The sequence below is a fragment of the Electrophorus electricus genome, chromosome 1, assembly GCF_041902795.1.
Source record: "Electrophorus electricus isolate QZ-2024a chromosome 1, ASM4190279v1, whole genome shotgun sequence".
Classification (NCBI taxonomy): domain Eukaryota; kingdom Metazoa; phylum Chordata; class Actinopteri; order Gymnotiformes; family Gymnotidae; genus Electrophorus; species Electrophorus electricus.
Window position 1 is genome coordinate 32,273,830 of NC_137497.1, and position 18,029 is coordinate 32,291,858.

General features: G+C 46.3%; 3 protein-coding genes across 8 annotated transcripts in view; 1 reads left to right on the plus strand and 2 right to left on the minus strand.

Moving 5' to 3' along the window:
• The window catches only part of invs (inversin), a 30,418-nt gene extending 26,679 nt beyond the window's left edge, over positions 1-3,739 (minus strand). For 3 of the 4 annotated variants that reach the window (XM_081715311.1, XM_081715308.1, XM_081715305.1), the window contains exons 1-2: positions 3,513-3,739; positions 2,332-2,442 (exon numbers count right to left, since the gene is read on the minus strand). In XM_081715311.1, the coding sequence (XP_081571437.1) occupies positions 2,332-2,334 (3 nt within the window). In that variant the 5' untranslated portion in view covers positions 2,335-2,442; positions 3,513-3,739. Of the gene's footprint in view, positions 1-2,331; positions 2,443-3,512 lie in introns of those variants that run through there. The other variant, XM_035526455.2, reaches the window with a different exon arrangement.
• A 132-nt stretch (positions 3,740-3,871) lies between these two features.
• On the plus strand, positions 3,872-14,421 carry erp44 (endoplasmic reticulum protein 44). 2 transcript variants are annotated; one of them, XM_027031152.3, is made up of 11 exons: positions 3,872-4,032; positions 7,190-7,262; positions 7,388-7,427; positions 7,621-7,736; positions 9,680-9,864; positions 10,721-10,836; positions 10,954-11,128; positions 11,791-11,902; positions 12,472-12,613; positions 13,374-13,476; positions 14,042-14,421. In XM_027031152.3, the coding sequence occupies exons 1-11, from the start codon at positions 3,976-3,978 to the stop codon at positions 14,144-14,146; spliced, it is 1,224 nt and encodes a 407-aa protein (XP_026886953.1). In that variant the 5' UTR covers positions 3,872-3,975; the 3' UTR covers positions 14,147-14,421. The 2 variants fall into 2 exon arrangements, with proteins under 2 accessions (XP_026886953.1, XP_081571464.1); XM_081715338.1 differs by lacking the exons at positions 7,190-7,262; positions 7,388-7,427 and having other exon boundaries at positions 3,904-4,032.
• Positions 14,422-15,925: 1,504 nt separating this feature from the next.
• Positions 15,926-18,029, minus strand: part of stx17 (syntaxin 17) — a 10,599-nt gene continuing 8,495 nt past the window's right edge. For both annotated transcript variants that reach the window (XM_035526076.2, XM_035526077.2), the window contains one exon: positions 15,926-17,211. In XM_035526076.2, the coding sequence (XP_035381969.1) occupies positions 16,975-17,211 (237 nt within the window). In that variant the 3' untranslated portion in view covers positions 15,926-16,974. The remainder of the gene's footprint in view (positions 17,212-18,029) is intronic.

Here is an 18,029-nt window from a genome sequence, read left to right on the forward strand (position 1 = left end):
TTATTCTATCACCACAGTCAGTAAGTGCATTATTGCATTATTCTATTAACACGCTCGCACAGTCATAGATGAATCTGCAACCCATCAATTATTCACAGCCAGTTTAACCCTGGAGACAGCTAAGCTTCCCACAGACACACTCGGGCAGCCCGTACTCCATCAAATATTAACAACAGGGTTATGCACATCACGGAGGGAGCCAAATATGGCCAAGAGGGGAGCTCATCTCCGCAGCTCTGTACACACACGGCCCGCGGCCGACCGATGGCACTCCTGTGACCCTCCTCCTAAACACCCGCGCCACTCCAACCCACCCCGATCTGGGGTGTGTCCCAGTAAGCCACTAAGCAGGCCATCCACCCACGGGGCTTGTGCACTGGAGGTGGTGGAACAAATTAATTTGTTGATTTACTTTAAACAGAAATTAGTGGGTTTTAAACAAACATACATCCATTCTAAACACAAATCGTTACGTTTTTATTATATTCCAACTATTATTTTATTATAGAACAAATTAGGTTTTTTTGGCCTGACGTATCCTAGAGTCTAGAATCTGTATAACGAAGCTGCAGTTGCATTAGTGTAATTTCTGCTCCTAGGTCTGTCACACATGTACATACATGCCAGAAATAATGCTACAGTGCCATGCAGCCAGTGTTTTTATTGCAGACTACTATTTCCTTAAAGTCAAAACGCATCATTTATCAGATCTTAAAAACAAAAATGAAAAACTGAAAAATGCTGAAATATTCTGTGTAATATTCTAAATATATATGTGAAATATTCAACCCTTTCAGACTAGTGCTTGGTAGAACCACCCAGTTCTGCTGGGTCTCTATCAGTTTTGCGCTCTGCTTGTTACTTTTGCCTGTTCTTCCTGGAAAATTTGCTCCAGGTTGTTCAGGACAATTATTATGAGCACAGACTTCAACAAATGCCACCGAATGTCAACGGGGTTGAGATCTGGACCAGGAACGTCCACCTTCCGGACATGCCGCCACTCACGCCTCGCCCTGGCCTTGTGTTTGGGATCATCGCCGGGTGGAAGGTGAAGGTCCTCCTAAGCTTTCCGCAGACGGATGCAGACACAGCTTCTACAGCACAGGGGCTGAATACTTGTGCAAACCGCATTTTTCAGTCAATCAATATCACATGAAATGATCTAATTTATGGGTCACTCTTTTTTAAAACAGAATATGACCCAGCAGAAAATATCAAAGTATCTTCTGTAATCCATATATATATATATGTGTGTGTATGTGTGTATGTATGTGTGTATGTATGTATGTGTGTGTGTGTGTGTGTGTGTGTGTGTGTGTGTGTGTGTGTGTGTGTTTTAGAATGATGTCATACATGGCACTTTGGTGTAATACATTTTTCTGCCCATGGGTTTGTTGGCACCAGTCTGTTTGTGTTGCCTAGCCTGTAATGACTGAATCTGTGGGCAGTGGGCAATACTGAAACCACAGATGGACAACTGTTGTAGGATAATCAGCATTCCCAGGAAGAGGGCAGCTGAAAACCACCACACGGAGCTGGTCCAGAGCCAGAAACCAAAACCCTCCTTGTTTAATACTCCACTACCAAGTATGAGAACCAAGTATGTTTCAAGATGTTAACGTGTAATATAGCTGAACAAATATAATTATTCTACTTCCCCATCAACCATCAAGAACCAATGACTCCACACTCCTCCCACTACTGTGTATGCAGCTTCACAGGCAAAATCTGGCTTTTGGTGCTTCAGAACCTATTCGAAGCAATAATCTAGTCTTGGGTACTATTTACTATCCATCTCCTCTTTGTGATCTGAATAGTAATAAACATATAACAATTTTTATGCTACAAATAAACATTAACATAAATTATATTCATATAAAATTCCCTCCCCCCCCCCATTTGCCATTTTCTTCATCTCCCAGGTAAGAGGCAGCCAAGCACGAGTGCAGGAGCTCTCTCCCCTTGTGCCAGTGGGACGCTGGAAACCCACGCGCCTCCTCCGAGGCGGTTGATGTCTGCCAGCTCACGCTAATCCCTGGCCCCGGCACCCCTCCACCCACAACCCCTAATAAAGAGAACGCCGTCGGAAGCATCCTGGGAGACTCCAGGCAAAGGGCTGAAGGACGACCACCATCTTTGGGCCACCCCCTTCCGGGTCTGTCTGTGCTTGTCTTCTCGGAAATCCTCATTGGCTTTATATTAGTAAATGAGGACACAGTTGGCAGAAGTGTGTTCGATTTGGTCAGTGAAACTCGGCTGGATGGAAACTGTGGTTATGCGTCACTTCTCCCAGAGCTCCAGATGACAGAGCTGGACGGTGCTGGCACTTACCATGGTGTGTCCAGGGAGGAAGGGAGGCCTCGGCAGATGTTGCCCAGTTCAGTGCACCCTAGCTGGGCCAAGAATCGCTGCAGGTTCCCCTGGCAGCTCGGCTGCACTGTCCTGTAGGAGAGAGAGCGGATCACCCACACACAGAGAAACAACCACCTGCTCCAAACTAACCTGCCAGTGCTGCATGCCAGCACCGTCACAATCGATTGCACTCTGCCTCGACAAGTGGGTCGTCAGACACTACAACCGTGTTCTGCTTGACCCCTTGACATTTCGGTTCAGACTTACAACAGAATTTCCTCATGATTTATGATAAAAAATATAACTTTTCTCATGGTTTCTCGAGTACTTTCAACTTGTGTGGTCAATGCAAACATCGACTCATACAGAATATGAGGAAATCACGAGTAAACACAACGAATTGCGTTCCAAATCCAGTCTCTGGGAGCCCTAAACCTGTCCACGTTATTCAAGTGTGCAAAGAGCTGTAACAGAGCAAAGACCTGGACTGGCTGAGAGGCCTGGATTAAGAATGTTTGAATTTACTGCTGCATTTACTCATATCGTAAATGATACACACATAGTAAGTACAAAAACACCACACATTTGTTTTAATCACTGCAGTATACGCGTCCCCGTGCGTCTAACGTAAGTAGCGGTGCGCTACAGTATACAGCTAGAAAATAAACTAGCTAGCGTTACGCTTCTCCGTCGCTCTCACGAAATCTAACCGTGAAGAAGAAGAAAAAAATACTGTAGGCAAAAAATGAGCTTGCTAGCTAGGTTAGCTAACTAACTATTAAACATTGAGGTCCATTTTCTGATCAGACACAAACTGGGGTCGCTACTACGGTGTCTATGATATAATTAAGATTATAAAATTAGTCATCGCCCAGTATAAAGGCTCCAGTTAACTGGCACTAGCTGTATGTTAGCTTCGTAGAAGAAAATTGCAATTTTTATGCTCGTTAGTAGATGCCTGTAAACACCAAGAAACTTTAGTTTGGAACCTCTCACTGGTCAATAAAGAAGTTGACCGAAAGCTTGTCTCGAAAAGTGTGTAATTCCCTAAATCCGTAGGCGGCCAATAATTTACGCAGCTAGCAGAATTGCTAACGACTCAACGACTGAGATTCCCAGGAAAAAACACATTAGCAATGTAGCCTGGTGATGCAACTTACCTCATTCAAGGTGAAATACGAATTAGTTTTATATCTCCATAGCACAAGTCATGCATCACGGGATGCACGATTGTAAAAGGCTGGTATGCTCTTCAAAGTTGTAACATTTCTATTTTCCTGTAAAAATCTGGAAAAGTAGCTAACGCAACCAAGAGCAGACAAACGTTACTAAAAGTTTTATGATCGCTAACACATCTGGATACTTTGCAGGTTAAAGAAAAAACTACAAGTACCGTAGATCTATAATCACAGTGCGTGGGGTTGTCTGGGATTTGGTGTCGCAAGTTACCGTTTGTTACGTGACGAACCCGTTTAAGGACTACATTTACCACTGGCATGTGCAGGTATCCGGAATTCACTCAAGTTCCTGAGGTGGTTGTGTGTCGTTCCGCTGCAACAGAGGTGGTGTCGAGAAACTGGGAACATTGAACAACATCATAACCTCAACCAGCGCCACTATACAATGAAACTAACTTTATTTATCCCCACCTCCGAATTCCACTATTTTACCATACTCCTGGTAAGTAGTAGCATATCTGTGTGCACTTTGGCTGTCGCAGTGACTTCTTTTGCAGTTTAAGTTATGCTAGCGAGCTAGCATTTAACGCTAGCCAGGAATCGGGTGCATGTCATGCTACGATTGTAGCTAGGATTGCCGTATAAATTAAATATATAGATCTAAGATACTACAGATGTAATCCGGAGTTATTATTGCGTTATAATTCCTTCTGATCTTAAAGGGTCTTCTCCAAGCAGCCCGTTTCAGTTTGGCTAGCTCGTCATTCTCCACAGTAACGGGGCTAGTGCACGGTAGTTGACTTACTAAGACTAGCTGGCTAGGACATGATCGCCAGCAACACGCCGGCTAGTCAGATAGCTGTGTACTTGTTTAATACTGGTTAACTCTAGCTGTCTAATGCCAACAGGGAAGTATATAGTATAGCTATCTTAGCTAGCCGATTTCATCAAAGAGGGCATTCGTTAGCCCGCTAGCTAATTTAGTTTGCTAGCTAGCTACTCATATTGTTGGTCCACTGTGATTAACGAGTGCAACTACATTTTAGATGCGAAATATTTTACATCTGAGTTTTGTTTTTTTTGCCATCGAGGTTTGTAAATGTAGGAGGAGAGGTGGGAGCTGTAAGATGAATCGGTTTTCGAGGATGGATGAACACGTACCCGGCTACCATGATCCACGAATGTTTACAAAGTAGCTATGTATCTAAAACGTAAATGTTTTTTGTTGAGCTATAAGTGATGGTTTTCCATCCCCCCAAATGCCCCTAAAACACTTCGTTTCCCTATCGGAATTCTCTGAGGACCGCTAACGTTACCTGGCCGAAACCTCTAGAAAAGTTTTACTTTGCGTCTACGTCATTTAACTTCTGAATCTTGCAGTTTTTATGCGCTTAGTATTAACAATAAAGGTGCTAAATTTAGTAATGTTTTGTTTTGTTTTTTAAGAAGAGCACTGGTTTAATTGGGTTATTTCGGGATGCCTGCATGCTTCTCTATCCACTGCAGCCGGTTGGTGAAGTTCTCTGTTGTGGCTTAATTCTATTGGCTGACAACCCCGAACTTGTTTGCATCCCGGAACGTTCTTCGCAGCTTGACGTAAAGTCAACAGGGGCACAACTGCCAGTTCGGTACAGTTAAATGCTTTTGTTGTGTTAATTTGGAGAACAACAGGAGACTTGTTTCAGACGAACTTAGGCATACTAGTTTAGGATGTCCTTAAGTGAACCAAAATATACATTTGATTGGGAAAACGTGCATAAAAATCTTTCATTAAAGTAAATTCTCTGCCAGTAACAGGAAAAAGTGTGCAATAGCTTTCTAGGCAGATTACTACTAATGCTTGTGTGTGTCCGTGTTTGCTCGTTAAATTGCTGACGCTTGTGGAATAGCTGTTTATTTTGTCCCCATCTATCTGGCCCCAAATTTTCCACTATTATTTCTGATGGTGAGATCTTTTTCACCCCACTGTAGCCCTTCTGGTCTTGCTTTTTGAGGTCTTTGCAGTACTAATAATTACAGGACAGCAAGCGCAGTGAAGGCGCTTGCACTGTAACTGTGCAGCATGTTATTGGAGTTCAGCTGTTATAGGGTAGTGGACGTCCTAAGGCTAAAGTGTCACGTCGTCATGAGCAAAGTGGTGTTGCAATTCTCCTGAATGAGCGACTGCCCAAATGCACTCAGCCTATCTAGAAGGACACTGCCGTTCAGACCCATTGGCCTTCTTTGGTATGTTTTAGGCTGTTCTCGCTGTGTGCTGTGGCTGTCTGATGCGGGCATTTGTTGCCCTTCTCATGGGAGTGGTCTGGGGTGAGTGAGCGAGCGGGCGAGCGTGGCAGGGTTGGGCGCTATGGGAGTGAGGCAGACTGCCTCATCGGGTGTGTGACGCTGGAGATCATCAGCTCTTCTGTAGGTGTGTTTGGTGACAGTGGGAAAGTTGGGTTTGCACTGCGAGATTAGCTGATAAGTTTAAGCAGTGATGTCTGTTCCATGACTGCCAGCGCTATGGCCGGCCTGGCCATATGGCTCGCAGAATATATGTGTGCGCACGTGTCTGTGTGCGTGTGTGGTTTGAAATCTTTTTTTGTCTTTTTGTGGTGGTGGTGCTGGTGGTTCAGATTGTTATCACTATCTTTTTTTCAGACAGGTTTGGGCTTTCAGCTAGGGACCATATTGAGGCACTTTGCTTAGTTTCACACTGATCATAGACCAACATTTTAAGTGGAAATGAACTGCTGTGCCATACTTGATAACTCTGAGTCGTCATCCCGATCAGGTGTTGCCGTCTCACCCGTGTGTGTGTGTGTGTGTGTGTGTGTGTGTGTGTGTGTGTAGGTGGGGGTGACCAGCCACTACTTTTATGTGTTTATGGCCATCCGTAAGCACACTGTCTCCTGAAAACGTCCTGTCCTATCTGTTCTATTCTACACATGCTCACACATTCTGTCAACATTTAAATCCTAGCCAAATCAAACCCAACCTTTACTTCAGCAGGGGACCCAACTGAGACCAAAGCCTCATTCCCAATGGTGTCCTGTCTCATCAACATTTGACACATCATCATTATATTAACAAACAAATGTGACCTTACAAAAATCACTTGTAACATGGTGACTTGACATTCAACTGTTTGTACGATTTACGTGTTGGACAGGCCTAGCAATTCTACTTTGCTCCTATGTTGGAGTGGAAGCAGTTGAAGATATTGTAGTGAGGTTAATAAACGTGGAGTCAGGGTGGAGATGGGAACATCAGAAGAGTCCACCTTAGTCATGCCGTACTACTCCATTCTCCCCCTTTCCAACGACTGAAACCCAGAACAAGCTGTAAGGAATTCCGACCGTGATTGCGCGCCACCGGCGTGTTTAATGTTTCGATTTCACCTGTGAGCTGGCGCAGAATTACGGATTTCTACTGGAACCTGTAGTACATCTCGGTTAGGACTTCGGAGGTGGGCGAGTTATTTTCAACCTCATTTGGTCGTATACAGGAAGTGGGTTTGCTGGTTGTGAGGAGAGTAGAGTCTCACGAAGAGATGGAGTTTGGGCCCGGGGGGGCTCGTTTGTCCAGGTAAATGCAGCAGTGCATCTAATGTGGCCAGGTAGAGAGCACGGATCCCTCCCCCCCGCTGAGGCTAAGGTGTTCTTCCTTCTGTTTGCAAGGTAACCGCACTCTGCACCCCAGGGCGCGCGGAGATTACCAGCCTGGATTCGGGAAACATAGATGACACACTTAGTGAGTTGAATTTTTATTTTTTGGCTGTGTGTGTGTGCGCTTCTGTGTTGACACACAACTCAAGTCTCATGTGTCCTTGATCATGGCTCAGTGCAGCTGTTTAATATAAACTTGTTCCTCCACAGACAACGCAGGAGTGGCTTTAGTCAACTTCTACGCAGACTGGTGAGTACAGCACTCCTGAGGTCAGGGTTAGGGTCGCAGCACTCCTGAGGTCAGGGTTAGGGTCGCAGCACTCCTGAGGTCAGGGTCAGGGTCGCAGCACTCCTGAGGTCAGGGTCAGGGTCGCAGCACTCCTGAGGTCACAAGTTGTGACGTGTTTGTCATGGTCCTGAAGCTGTGACATGTTTGTGCTCAGGTGTCGTTTCAGTCAGATGCTGCACCCGATCTTTGAGGAAGCCTCGAATGTGGTCCGGGATGAGTATCCCGATGCAAGTCAGGTGGTGTTCGCCAGAGTGGACTGTGACCAGCACAGTGAGTATATATATATATATATATATATACACACACACACACACACACACACAGAGTGACACAGTTTAGCCTTTCAGATAAAATAAATTAAACAGAATTATTGATGACCTGTAAAGTGTTTGATGATTTAATGACAAAACCGTATCTTCTCTGAAGTAAAGGCGGCTCAAAGATACCCTACTGCGCGCGTGTGTGTGTGTGTGTGTGTGTGTGTGTGTGTGTGTGTGTGTGTGTGTGTGTGTGTGTGTGCGCGCGCGCGCGTGCGTGCGTGTTAGATTCTACCCAATGTGCTTTGGAGTATTTAACCCCCAGTATGGGGTTTGCTTTCATCTTTTCTCGCCTTTCTTCCTCTCTTGCGCCTTGCTCCCCCTCTCATTTTCTCTTTTCGCTCGTCTCTCTCTCTCGTCTCTCTTGCTGTGCGCTCAGCCGCTCTCACCGAGTCTCACCGAGCCAACAGCAATTCCAGCTCTTCCACACGAACAACCGGACAAAGCAGAACAACCCTAGAAATATACCCATAAACCATTGTTTACTCAGGCAAAGCATTAGTGGGGTTCTGAGAGGTGGTTTTTTTCCTAAAAAAGCAATTTCTCAAGTGCCTTTTCCATTTTTGTGACCATTTGAAGCCAATTCTCGATGTAGGTCAGTTCCACGTGCTGGCAGTGGCGAACGCAGGGAAGGGATGCCAATATTTTACTTCCTCTGATACATATGCAACCCGTCAATCAAGCTACTGGCCAATCAGCTTTGCCGAGCACCTCAGTCACCTTGGAGGAGAGTGCAGAGTGCTCAGTTCTGGTGTAACTTTGGCGACGGCTGGCTGTACAGTGCACTGGGCGCAATTGTTTTGCTACTGCTGAAGTTCTCTGGGACTTCAAAAATATCACGATAGCCCAATCATTTGTTTTGCCTGACTGACGATCAGAAAATAATTTTTCTCTTGGCCAAAATGCACTAATACAGAATTCTTTGTGTAATTGTGCCCCATGAAATAAAAAATAAAACAGACCTATACTTTTTAAAGCATTCTGTCCTGTTCAAAAGATGCACCTTGCTCTGTCATCACAACCCTCCCATCACCCTCCGTTAATACGGTGTGCTGTCCAACCGGCGCAGCAAGTTTCAACGGCGTGACAGAGTAACCAAAAGTGACGTGGGGAGCGTGAACTCTGTCCAGGTTTTTGGACTGAGCCAGTCTGACTGCCACAAAGTCTCCGGAGGGTTTGGTGCAGTTTAACTTTGCCGTTTAACTCGTCAGGGAAGAGTCCAAAAGGGAGACGGCTTTTGTTCACAATGTGATTTATTCATTCAAATTCCCAAGAAAAGTTGAATTCAGCTGCTGTTTCCTGACTGAAGAAACTGTGCTTTTGAACAAGAGCCATTTCTGAATTAAAAGTTTCATAACCTGCGGCAGATAGTCGCACAGCTGTGCACGGAACTCCTTTTTTCAAGTCTAGTTTCACTATTGATGTAATGGTGTTTATGCAAATGAAATGTAAATGAATATTTGTACTTTACATAAAGAGCTTCCAAAGCGAGAGTGGTAAGCCGTACTGTAAACGGTTATATAGACAGGGCCCGGGATGGCCATACAAAACCTCTGTCTGATTCAGCTCACTGATGTACTGCCATATTAGGGTTGGGCGATACAGATTGAAAGTAAAGTTGTGATCGTTTTCAGCTGCATTACAATATTCGATACATTTCAAAACATATGGAGATCAAATCATGGTAGATTTTCTTACAAAAATATTGTAAAAAAGTTGGAGATTAAATGTGCCCCCCCCCCCCTGCATTTTCCTGTATCTTTAAGATCACATTGTCATTACCATATTATTGACTTGTCCATATTGCTTTTTAAATTCTATTCAATCATTTGAAAATTTCGATATATTGGCCCAGCCCTTCATGGTTTGACCCGTGTTGCATGCTTTGCCCTCTAGCTGACATAGCACAGCGCTACAGGATCAGCAAGTACCCCACGCTGAAGCTCTTCAGGAACGGTCTCATGATGAAGAGGGAATACAGGGGTCAGAGGTCAGTGACGGCCATCGCCGATTTCATCCGGCAGCAGAAAGTGGACCCCATCGCAGGAGTGAGCAGTCTGGAGGAGTTGAACAGAGTAGACGTGAGTGCCAGTGACCCGTGACCCTGGCCCTGCGTGGGTATTAGGGACCAGAGCCATGATGCTACAAATCATAACCATAATCTAGCTAGCTAACAGGGCTGACTGATTTTAGCTAGAAATGTGTTTTAATGGATAAAGGAGTGTTTTACTCACCAAACTTGGCACCTACCTGCGGTATTTAAATCTGGCGTAGTGTCCAGAAGGTGTGAACTTGATCTGTCCTACTCTTCGAAAGGACAGGATGTGCAGACCACCGAAAACTGAAGGCGTTTTCCTTTCCGGTATTTACGTCGTATTTGCAAACATCCTGACTAGCATTCAGCGCGCTGACTTTCTGCCAATGAAGGACGAGGTGTTTACTTTGACGTGCATGTGACCCGGTGACACGCTAAAATATTGATCAGTGGAAAGCAACTAGCTACTGGTTCACTCCAGAAAGACGGCAAATAGGAATTCGTTCTGCTGGATGGAGGGCGGGCAGCAAAAACAAAACAAAAAAACAATCAGACCCTCAGACCTAAATGAGGGCATCTGGCCAGCCTACATGAGCACAGAGATGCATAGAGCAGACAGTTCACAGAGTAGACGCGAGTACACATTTACACCCATGCAGGGCGCTCGCACAAACTGCCCGATGAGAAGACGTTCACCACAGTGAATGCGTTAAACGTTTAATGTGTGACAGCCCTGACTCAAATCCCAAAGGCAAAATTTGCATCTCCCAAGTCTAGCTACCATCGTCTAATAGGACCCACTATTAGCATGTAATATGGCTACTCTAGGACAGATTAGAGTTATTGATTAGGTGGGAAAACCACTTCCTTCTTACACCTTTTCATTTCTCTCTTTTGTTCAGAGGAGTAAACGTAATATCATAGGCTTCTTTGAGAAGAGGAACTCTCCGAGCTACCACACGTATGAAAAGGTGGCCAACATCCTGCGAGATGACTGTGTCTTTATGGCAGCCTTTGGGTAAGAGACGCCAAACCGCTGTGATGGCTGCACGGATATATGGATGTAATGTAATGGTTGCTGTAGGTAGTAGAGTCTCTCTCGCTCTCTCTCTCTCTCTCTCTCTCTCTCTCTCAGTGAAGTGTCTAAACCTGAGAGGTTCAGTGGTGATAACATTATCTATAAGCCAATAGGAGAGGGCGTTCCTGACATGGTGTATCTGGGTTCAATCTCGAACTTTGACCTCACCTATGCCTGGGCCCAGGACAAGTGTGTGCCCCTCGTCCGAGAGATCACCTTCGAGAATGGAGAGGTACAATCCTCCCTTTTCCCTTTCTCTCTCTTCTCCTTGTTTACTCGCACTCTCTCTCTCTCTTTTCTCCTTGTTTACTCGCACTCTCTCTCTCTCTCTCTCTTCCCTTGCTACACTTTCTAAGTTTGTTAGTATTCACTCCATTTAAAGTTTTTATTTATGTTTACTCCCCTTTATGGTTTGTTATTGTTACTCCACTTTACGGGTTTAGTGTTTATTCCTCTTTAATGGTTTTTAGTGTTTATTCCACTTTACAGGGTTTGTAAAGTGTTTATTCCACTTTAAGGTTTGTTTGGTTTTTTTTTAGTATTTACTTCATGATCTTTTTTTCTTTTCTAATGTTTTCATGTGCAGTGTACAGTGATATTCTCATTATCATAAGAAAAGCCCCCTCTTTTTCAGTGTACTTTTCCCACACTTTGAAGTGTGTGTGTGTGTGTGTGTGTGTGTGTGTGAGAATGAGAGAGAGAGAGAGAGAGAGAGAGAGAGCACATGCACGCACCCACCCACAGGTTTGTGGGTTTCATTAAATGCAGCACATTTCACATACGGTGTTTTGCATAGTAGCCTACTGGACGGAAAGGCAAACACGCACGTCTCCATTTAACTTCAGCAGTAAACTCAATGTTTCTGTGTGTGTGTGTGTGTGTGTGTGTGTGTAGGAACTGACAGAAGAGGGCATTCCCTTCCTGATTCTATTCCATCAGAAGGATGACACAGACAGCCTGGAAAAGTTCCAGCATGAGGTGGCCCGGCAGCTAATAAGTGAGAAAGGTACGTACACACCCAGGTCAGGGGTCAAACAAAGGTGCAAAGAGAGCATTCCTACGATAAAACAAACTGAATTTAGTAAAACATGAAGCTGGAGCGGTCTGTTGTGCATGCAGCATTTCAGATGCACCTTGAGTGCTGCAGCCCTGTCACGCATCTGGTGAATCCAGAAATATCAGAGGCTGGTGTGGACCCGCAAGCCCACCGGCTGCGCTGCTACAGCTGTGGCGGCAGAGCGGTCCTACTGCCCACCTCGCGCAGGTCTTTAAGCGCATTGAATCAAAATAATGCTTGTGCTGGTAAAATCACACCGAGGGCCAAACGGACAGATTTTCAGTCGTCTTCAGTAAAGATGGTGTGGGCTTTCTTGGTTCTAGACATGGGCAATTAGTTGAGAGCGGAAATATAGTTAAATTATTCACTAAGAAGTCCAAACGTTGAATCTTGATGTTCTCTCTTTCTTTCTTTCTTTCTCTCTCGCGCTCTCTCTTCCCCTCCCTCCTTCTCTCTCTCTCTCTCTCTCTCTCTCTCTCTCTCTCTCCCCCTCCCTCCCTCCCTCCCTCCATCCCCAGGCTCTATAAACTTCCTGCATGCAGACTGTGAGAAGTTCCGGCACCCCCTCTTACACATCCAGAAGACTCCTGCTGACTGTCCTGTCATCGCCATCGACAGCTTCCGCCACATGTACGTGTTCCCGGACTTCAGTGACCTTTCGTAAGTATCTGCCCCCCTCTCTCTCTCTCGTGTGTGTGTGTGTGTGTGTGTGTGTGTGTGTGTGTGTGTGTGTGTGTGTGTGTGTGTGTGTGTGTGTGTGTGTGTGTGTGTGTGTGTGTGTGTGTGTGTGTGTGTGTGTGTGTGTGTGTGTGTGAATGCGTGCAATATAGATATAGTACCCCCCCCCCTTCCTTGCGGATGAACTGCTGTTCCAGACACCTACCAATTAAACATTAATTATTCCTTTACCCTTAAACCATCATATACATACACGCCCCAAGTCCTGTCTGCCCTACCTTTTAGCTAGTTCGCTCAGTTAATTTAGCTCTACCTGACTGCAGGGTGTCTGGCAAAGCTATATGAAGGCTTTCTGTTCTCAGATATATGAACCTGTGCTACAGAAGTATAATGGTGTTTGCGTGTTTTTGGTGGTATCCTGAAAGTGTTTCATTAACCAGTCGGCGTCATTATGGAATCGCAGCCTTATCAGCCCACCTCTCCTGCCTTTGATGTCGCCGATTGGGCAGGAGTTTGGGTCACTGCGATGTCTGCAGCAGCCAGACAATGTCATTATGTCGTTACAAATGCGTGGGTTCGGAGACTGCCCCGTCTTCCTGAGCTCTTACCCCATCACTTATCAAATCAATAAAAGCCTCTCATTACGTTTACTTTTATTTGGTCTGTTTACTGGCTTTCAAACAAAGACATGATTTTGTGTGTGTGTGTGTGTGTGCGTGTGCGCGTGCATGTGTGCTTCCAGGGTTTCTGGAAAACTGAAACAGTTTGTATTGGACCTACACTCAGGAAAGCTGCACAGAGAGTTCCACCACGGGCCCGACCCCACAGACAGCACCCCCGGACAGGTCAGAGGCTAGCAGGGCTGGGTGGGGGTCGTCCTTGGGGTCAAGGTCTGCGATGTACTGTAATGCCTTTGAGCCAGAGATCTCACCTATCGCCGCGATTTGGACATCGTTCATTTGGTTTTCGTTTGTTTGTATTTTGTTTCACTTGTATAGCACCTTTCACACCCGAGGTCGAATATCGGATAACCAAATGCATTAAAAGCATCTACACTTCGTTTCTTTTTCTATCCAGTTTGTCTGTGTAGAAGACAGCTGCGTTATTTATAGCCATCAAAGGTTTGCAGGCACTATCTGTAGTACATGCCTAAATGATACCTAAACGGCATTTGGCAAAGACGTCGTCACCTGCTGATCAGAGAGATCCGTGAAACGACTCCGGATGGAAACGGGGCACACGCCTGCATCAGACAGTGCTGCGCACTGAGGGATGCAGCCTTGAATTGAGGCTAAAGGCCCGATGAACTGCCAGAGCCCTGCAGCTTCACCGTTAGCTCGCAGCTTACGGCAGAGAGCCTCTGAACAACCGTGTGTGTGTGTGTGTGTGTGTGTTCGCGTGCGCTACCAGGAGGAGAACAAAGAGGTGGCCAGTAGTCCTCCGGAGAGTTCGTTCCTGAAGCTTGCTCCCAGCGAGACACGCTACACCATCCTCAGGGACCGTGACGAGCTGTGACCTCCTCCACCCCGACCACGGCCACGTCCCCGCCCGGCCCAGAACCCCTGCAGCGTGCACGGCCACCGCCTGCATCAGCTCTATTTAGACAACTTTTGTTTTTGGTTAAAGAGAGCAAGAAGGAAAAATATCTGAAGTGGGGTGTTGGGTGGGGACACTGGAAAAAAGAGGAAGGTTGTTTTTACGTTTGTTTTTGGAACTTGTAAATATGTATGTGCTCTGTGGGTCAGTCTTGTCTAAATTAATTTTTTTAATTTTTTTTTTTTTTTTTTTTTGACCCTTAGGTTTTGTCTGTCTGCCATTTCCTTTTTTTGTAGGAAGAAACATAGACAGATAATTAAGTCCTCCATGTTGGGGTCTAGCACGCCGAAATTAGTTTGGATCTCGTGTGGGGCCCTGTGGAATCATGGGAAATTTACCTTCCGAATGATTCTGCGGTCAAACTGTGGTCCCTAACTTCAGTCCTCGTGTGTGTGTGTGTGTGTGTGTGTGTGTGTGAGGGGGGGAGGTGAGGGAGAGAGAGAGAGTGTGTGCCTTGGTACATGTTTATTAGTCTGTATTCTTATGTACTGTGGGATTTCAGATTCATCCCAAGTCTTCACTTGTTAGGATTCTCATACTGGCCCATTCCACATGGAGCAGTGGTGAGGGGGCGGGGCTTTCTACAGTCAGGGGAGGGAACTAGAGGGGTGGGCTATTAGGAAGTCATCTCAGAAGGGAAACCAAAAAAAAAAGAAGTAAATTAAAGAAAACATTTTACAGGATTCTATAGTGTGTTGTTTAATATGAATTGCAATCAAGGTTTATACCATATTTCCTTACCCTAACACCCCCCCCCCCCCCCAACCCCTGAAAAAAAAAAAGCCCAGACACACAAATATTTTTTTAGATAAATATGTAATATCATAAATTCAAGTTCACATCTAATACAAAGGCATGATGACATACTTTCAGGGCACTATCCAAAAAAGGTGAACAGAGAGGGAGTATCGTGACTGTGGCAGGTTGACGTGGAAACAGTGACTCAGACATTAGCTAGCCATAGTCTGCACACTGAGAAACAGTCCGAAGTTGGACTTTCTTGTATGCGAAGACCACTTCGAAGGAAATGAAATTCACAAAAAGCCGTGGGCGCTAAAGCGAACAGCCTGTCGACTGACATCACCCGACCCACATCAGAAACCCGTGACATAACAGTTACGGTGACGCGGTGCACGCCCCACACGCAGACATGCTCTGCCCGTTTTTCCATTTGAGTGCGTGCGTGTGGAAAGTGCGGGGTGTCTGGGACACAGACGTGACCCGAGCCCGGACTTTCCCCTCCAGGCGGCTGAACGCACACGCACAGCCTCATGCACGCGCGTTATCTCGCACATCTCGCTCCAGCCAGCTCGTGTGCGTTCTCGTGCAGGGGAAGTCCGGCGTGGCACTGCGCGGAAGGCGTGGGGGGCTGGCGAGGCACTCGGCCCGGGCACGGCTGCAGCGCGGGACTCTCCCCACGCGGCCCACCGAACAGCAGCACCTCGGGCGCGGGTCAGCTGCTCATTTGCATGCATCAGCCAGACGACAACAAAACCAACCCAACGTTTCCCACCGCTCATAAGAAAGGGGACCCGAGTCTGACCTGACGACCCGTGTCTGCACTGGTCACGTACCTGTACGCTCACGCCGGCGTTGGCGGTAGCCCTTCGGTATTAATTATTATGACATTATTATTATGACCTTAGCTGTGACACAGCTAGCCACTCAGCAAATAAAACACAAGGATCCGAAGGCAGCCAGTGTTGAGCAATAAGCCATCATTTATTTATTTCTCACTCTCAGCCATCGAGGCCCAAAACAGCAATCGATGCAGCACAAAAGGTTATTGTTGGGCTTCCGCGTGTCTCCTACAGGACTTGGATCAAATAACATTTAAATCTTGTTTGCGCGCGAGGAAGCCCCACGGTGAATTGATTTCCGCATTAGGCTTGCCTTCGCTATGGCCTGTGGAAGAGAGGCTGCATTAAAAACTTAAACAAGCACGAAGCGCCTGGCTCCAGGGGATGGCCACACTGTTGCTGAAAACATGAGCAAAACCGTTTGCAAACAAACAAACAAAAAAAAAATACCCTGAAGAAAACTTAAGGCAAATTTGGCATTGGGGCGTGGCCGTCTGGACATCTGACAGGTCAGTACAGAGGTCACGTCACAGGCAGTTAACAGATGTTTAAAAGTGAAAAAAAAAAAAAGTGTTAATAATAAATTGATACTCTGAAATGTGCAATTGCAACATATCCTCTAGCCATCAGAGAGAATTTACCACCACCAGGTTTCACTTGGCAACTATTTTACATTCATAATTGATGAGCAGCATGGACAGAGGTCACGTACAGGTTCCCTGACCTCTATGATGAAGCCTTAACCCTAAACTTAGCAGCCTCTACATTAAAAAAAGGCTTACCGTGTGCGCGATCAGACACACATCTGATGCACGAGAAGAACCCCGCTCCCCTAGAAAAGCGGAGACTGGCACCGTGCTCCAAGTCGCTCACCAAAGCGAAAGCAAAAGTGTTACTCTCTTTAGTGTTTGATTTGGCAGACCGTGCAAGACGGAGACACAGGATGGCGTGCTGGCCTGGACCTGCGATCGATATTACGCGGCTTGACCAAAGGTTGCATTGCTGCAGCCGTGCCAAAACCGTGTGTGTGCTAGAACGGCCGGCCAGTCCCAGAGTGCAGACAAAAGGCGATTTGTGTCTTGGTGTAAAATTGGTTGACTCTTTAAGGCGGTATTAAGGACTAAGAAATGGGGAAAGTCTATGCAAGACTTGATGCAGTGCTGTGTGTTATTGGGTTGGTTCATGTCCGTGGTCAGTGTCCTGGAGCTGTAGGAGCTGGTGTTCCACTCTCTCTCTCTTCCTGCGCTGGATCAGGTTGCCCCCGGTGAAGCCTAGCAGGGCCCCCCCGAGGGCCGCAGCGAGGCCGGCCACCTTGTAGCCGGCGAGCAGGCCCAGCGGACCCCCGAGCACAGTGCCCACCACGGCGCCTGCCACAGGCAGCACCAACAGGCTGGCCTGTGCCGTCTGGGACACAAGAGGAGCAAGAGGAGATGTGTTAGCACAAGATACACACACACACACACACACACACACCATCTTCCCCTCAGCATGGCTCACAGCAGAAAAATAATTCAACTGAATGTAATTCAATCTGCAAAGTGTGTGTGTTTGTGTGTGTGTGTGGGAGGCGGTGGAATAGGTGGGGGCATCAATGCAAGTCAGTCAGGAACTTCATTTGAACCTCAGACCTTTCATGTGCTGTTTCCCTGATAACAGGATAATCTTTCACAGGCCTCCACGGCTTGATTCTGAGCAGGGACATGCGACGTGTGCGCGCAAAATATCGAAAGCAAAAAGGCAGGTTTGAAACTGACATCTGTAGATCAAAACAGCACGGCTGCAGTCAGGGCCACGGGGAACAGGAGACGCAGTACTACCGTGGGCAAGACGGAGGTTGATTAAAGAGGGAACCTCACACAGCCTCTACGCGCACGCTTATCTCATTGGGTATGTTAAGATAATGAAGTTTAAAGGTGGCTGCCATCAAAAAGCACCTATTCGCTCCTCTCATCTTTAGCACTTTTTTCTTTCGCTTGTTTTCTCTCTCATCCAGTCATCTTCAGAAGCGCTTAATTATCCATGCCATGGAGAGATGGGGTTGAGAGGGGGGGGGGGGGGGGATTCAGGTGTAAGATATAATAAAAGTGAGATGTTAGTCTGATAATCCTGAGCCAGCGCATTAAGCAGTAAGCATTATACTGTGTGTGTGTGTGTGTGTGAGCAATGAAACACCCTCCCCCTTAGTTGCTTTAAGCAGAGATGAGGTTGAGGCCACTTTCTAC

Excerpts from the sequence above, each read along its gene's own strand:
- erp44 (XM_027031152.3), top strand. The coding sequence starts at position 3,976 with ATGAAACTAACTTTATTTATCCCCACCTCCGAATTCCACTATTTTACC. Across the intron at positions 4,033-7,189 it reads ACTATTTTACCATACTCCTG|GTAACCGCACTCTGCACCCC; the intron begins GTAAGTAGTAGC and ends TCTGTTTGCAAG. Across the intron at positions 7,737-9,679 it reads AGTGGACTGTGACCAGCACA|CTGACATAGCACAGCGCTAC; the intron begins GTGAGTATATAT and ends TTTGCCCTCTAG.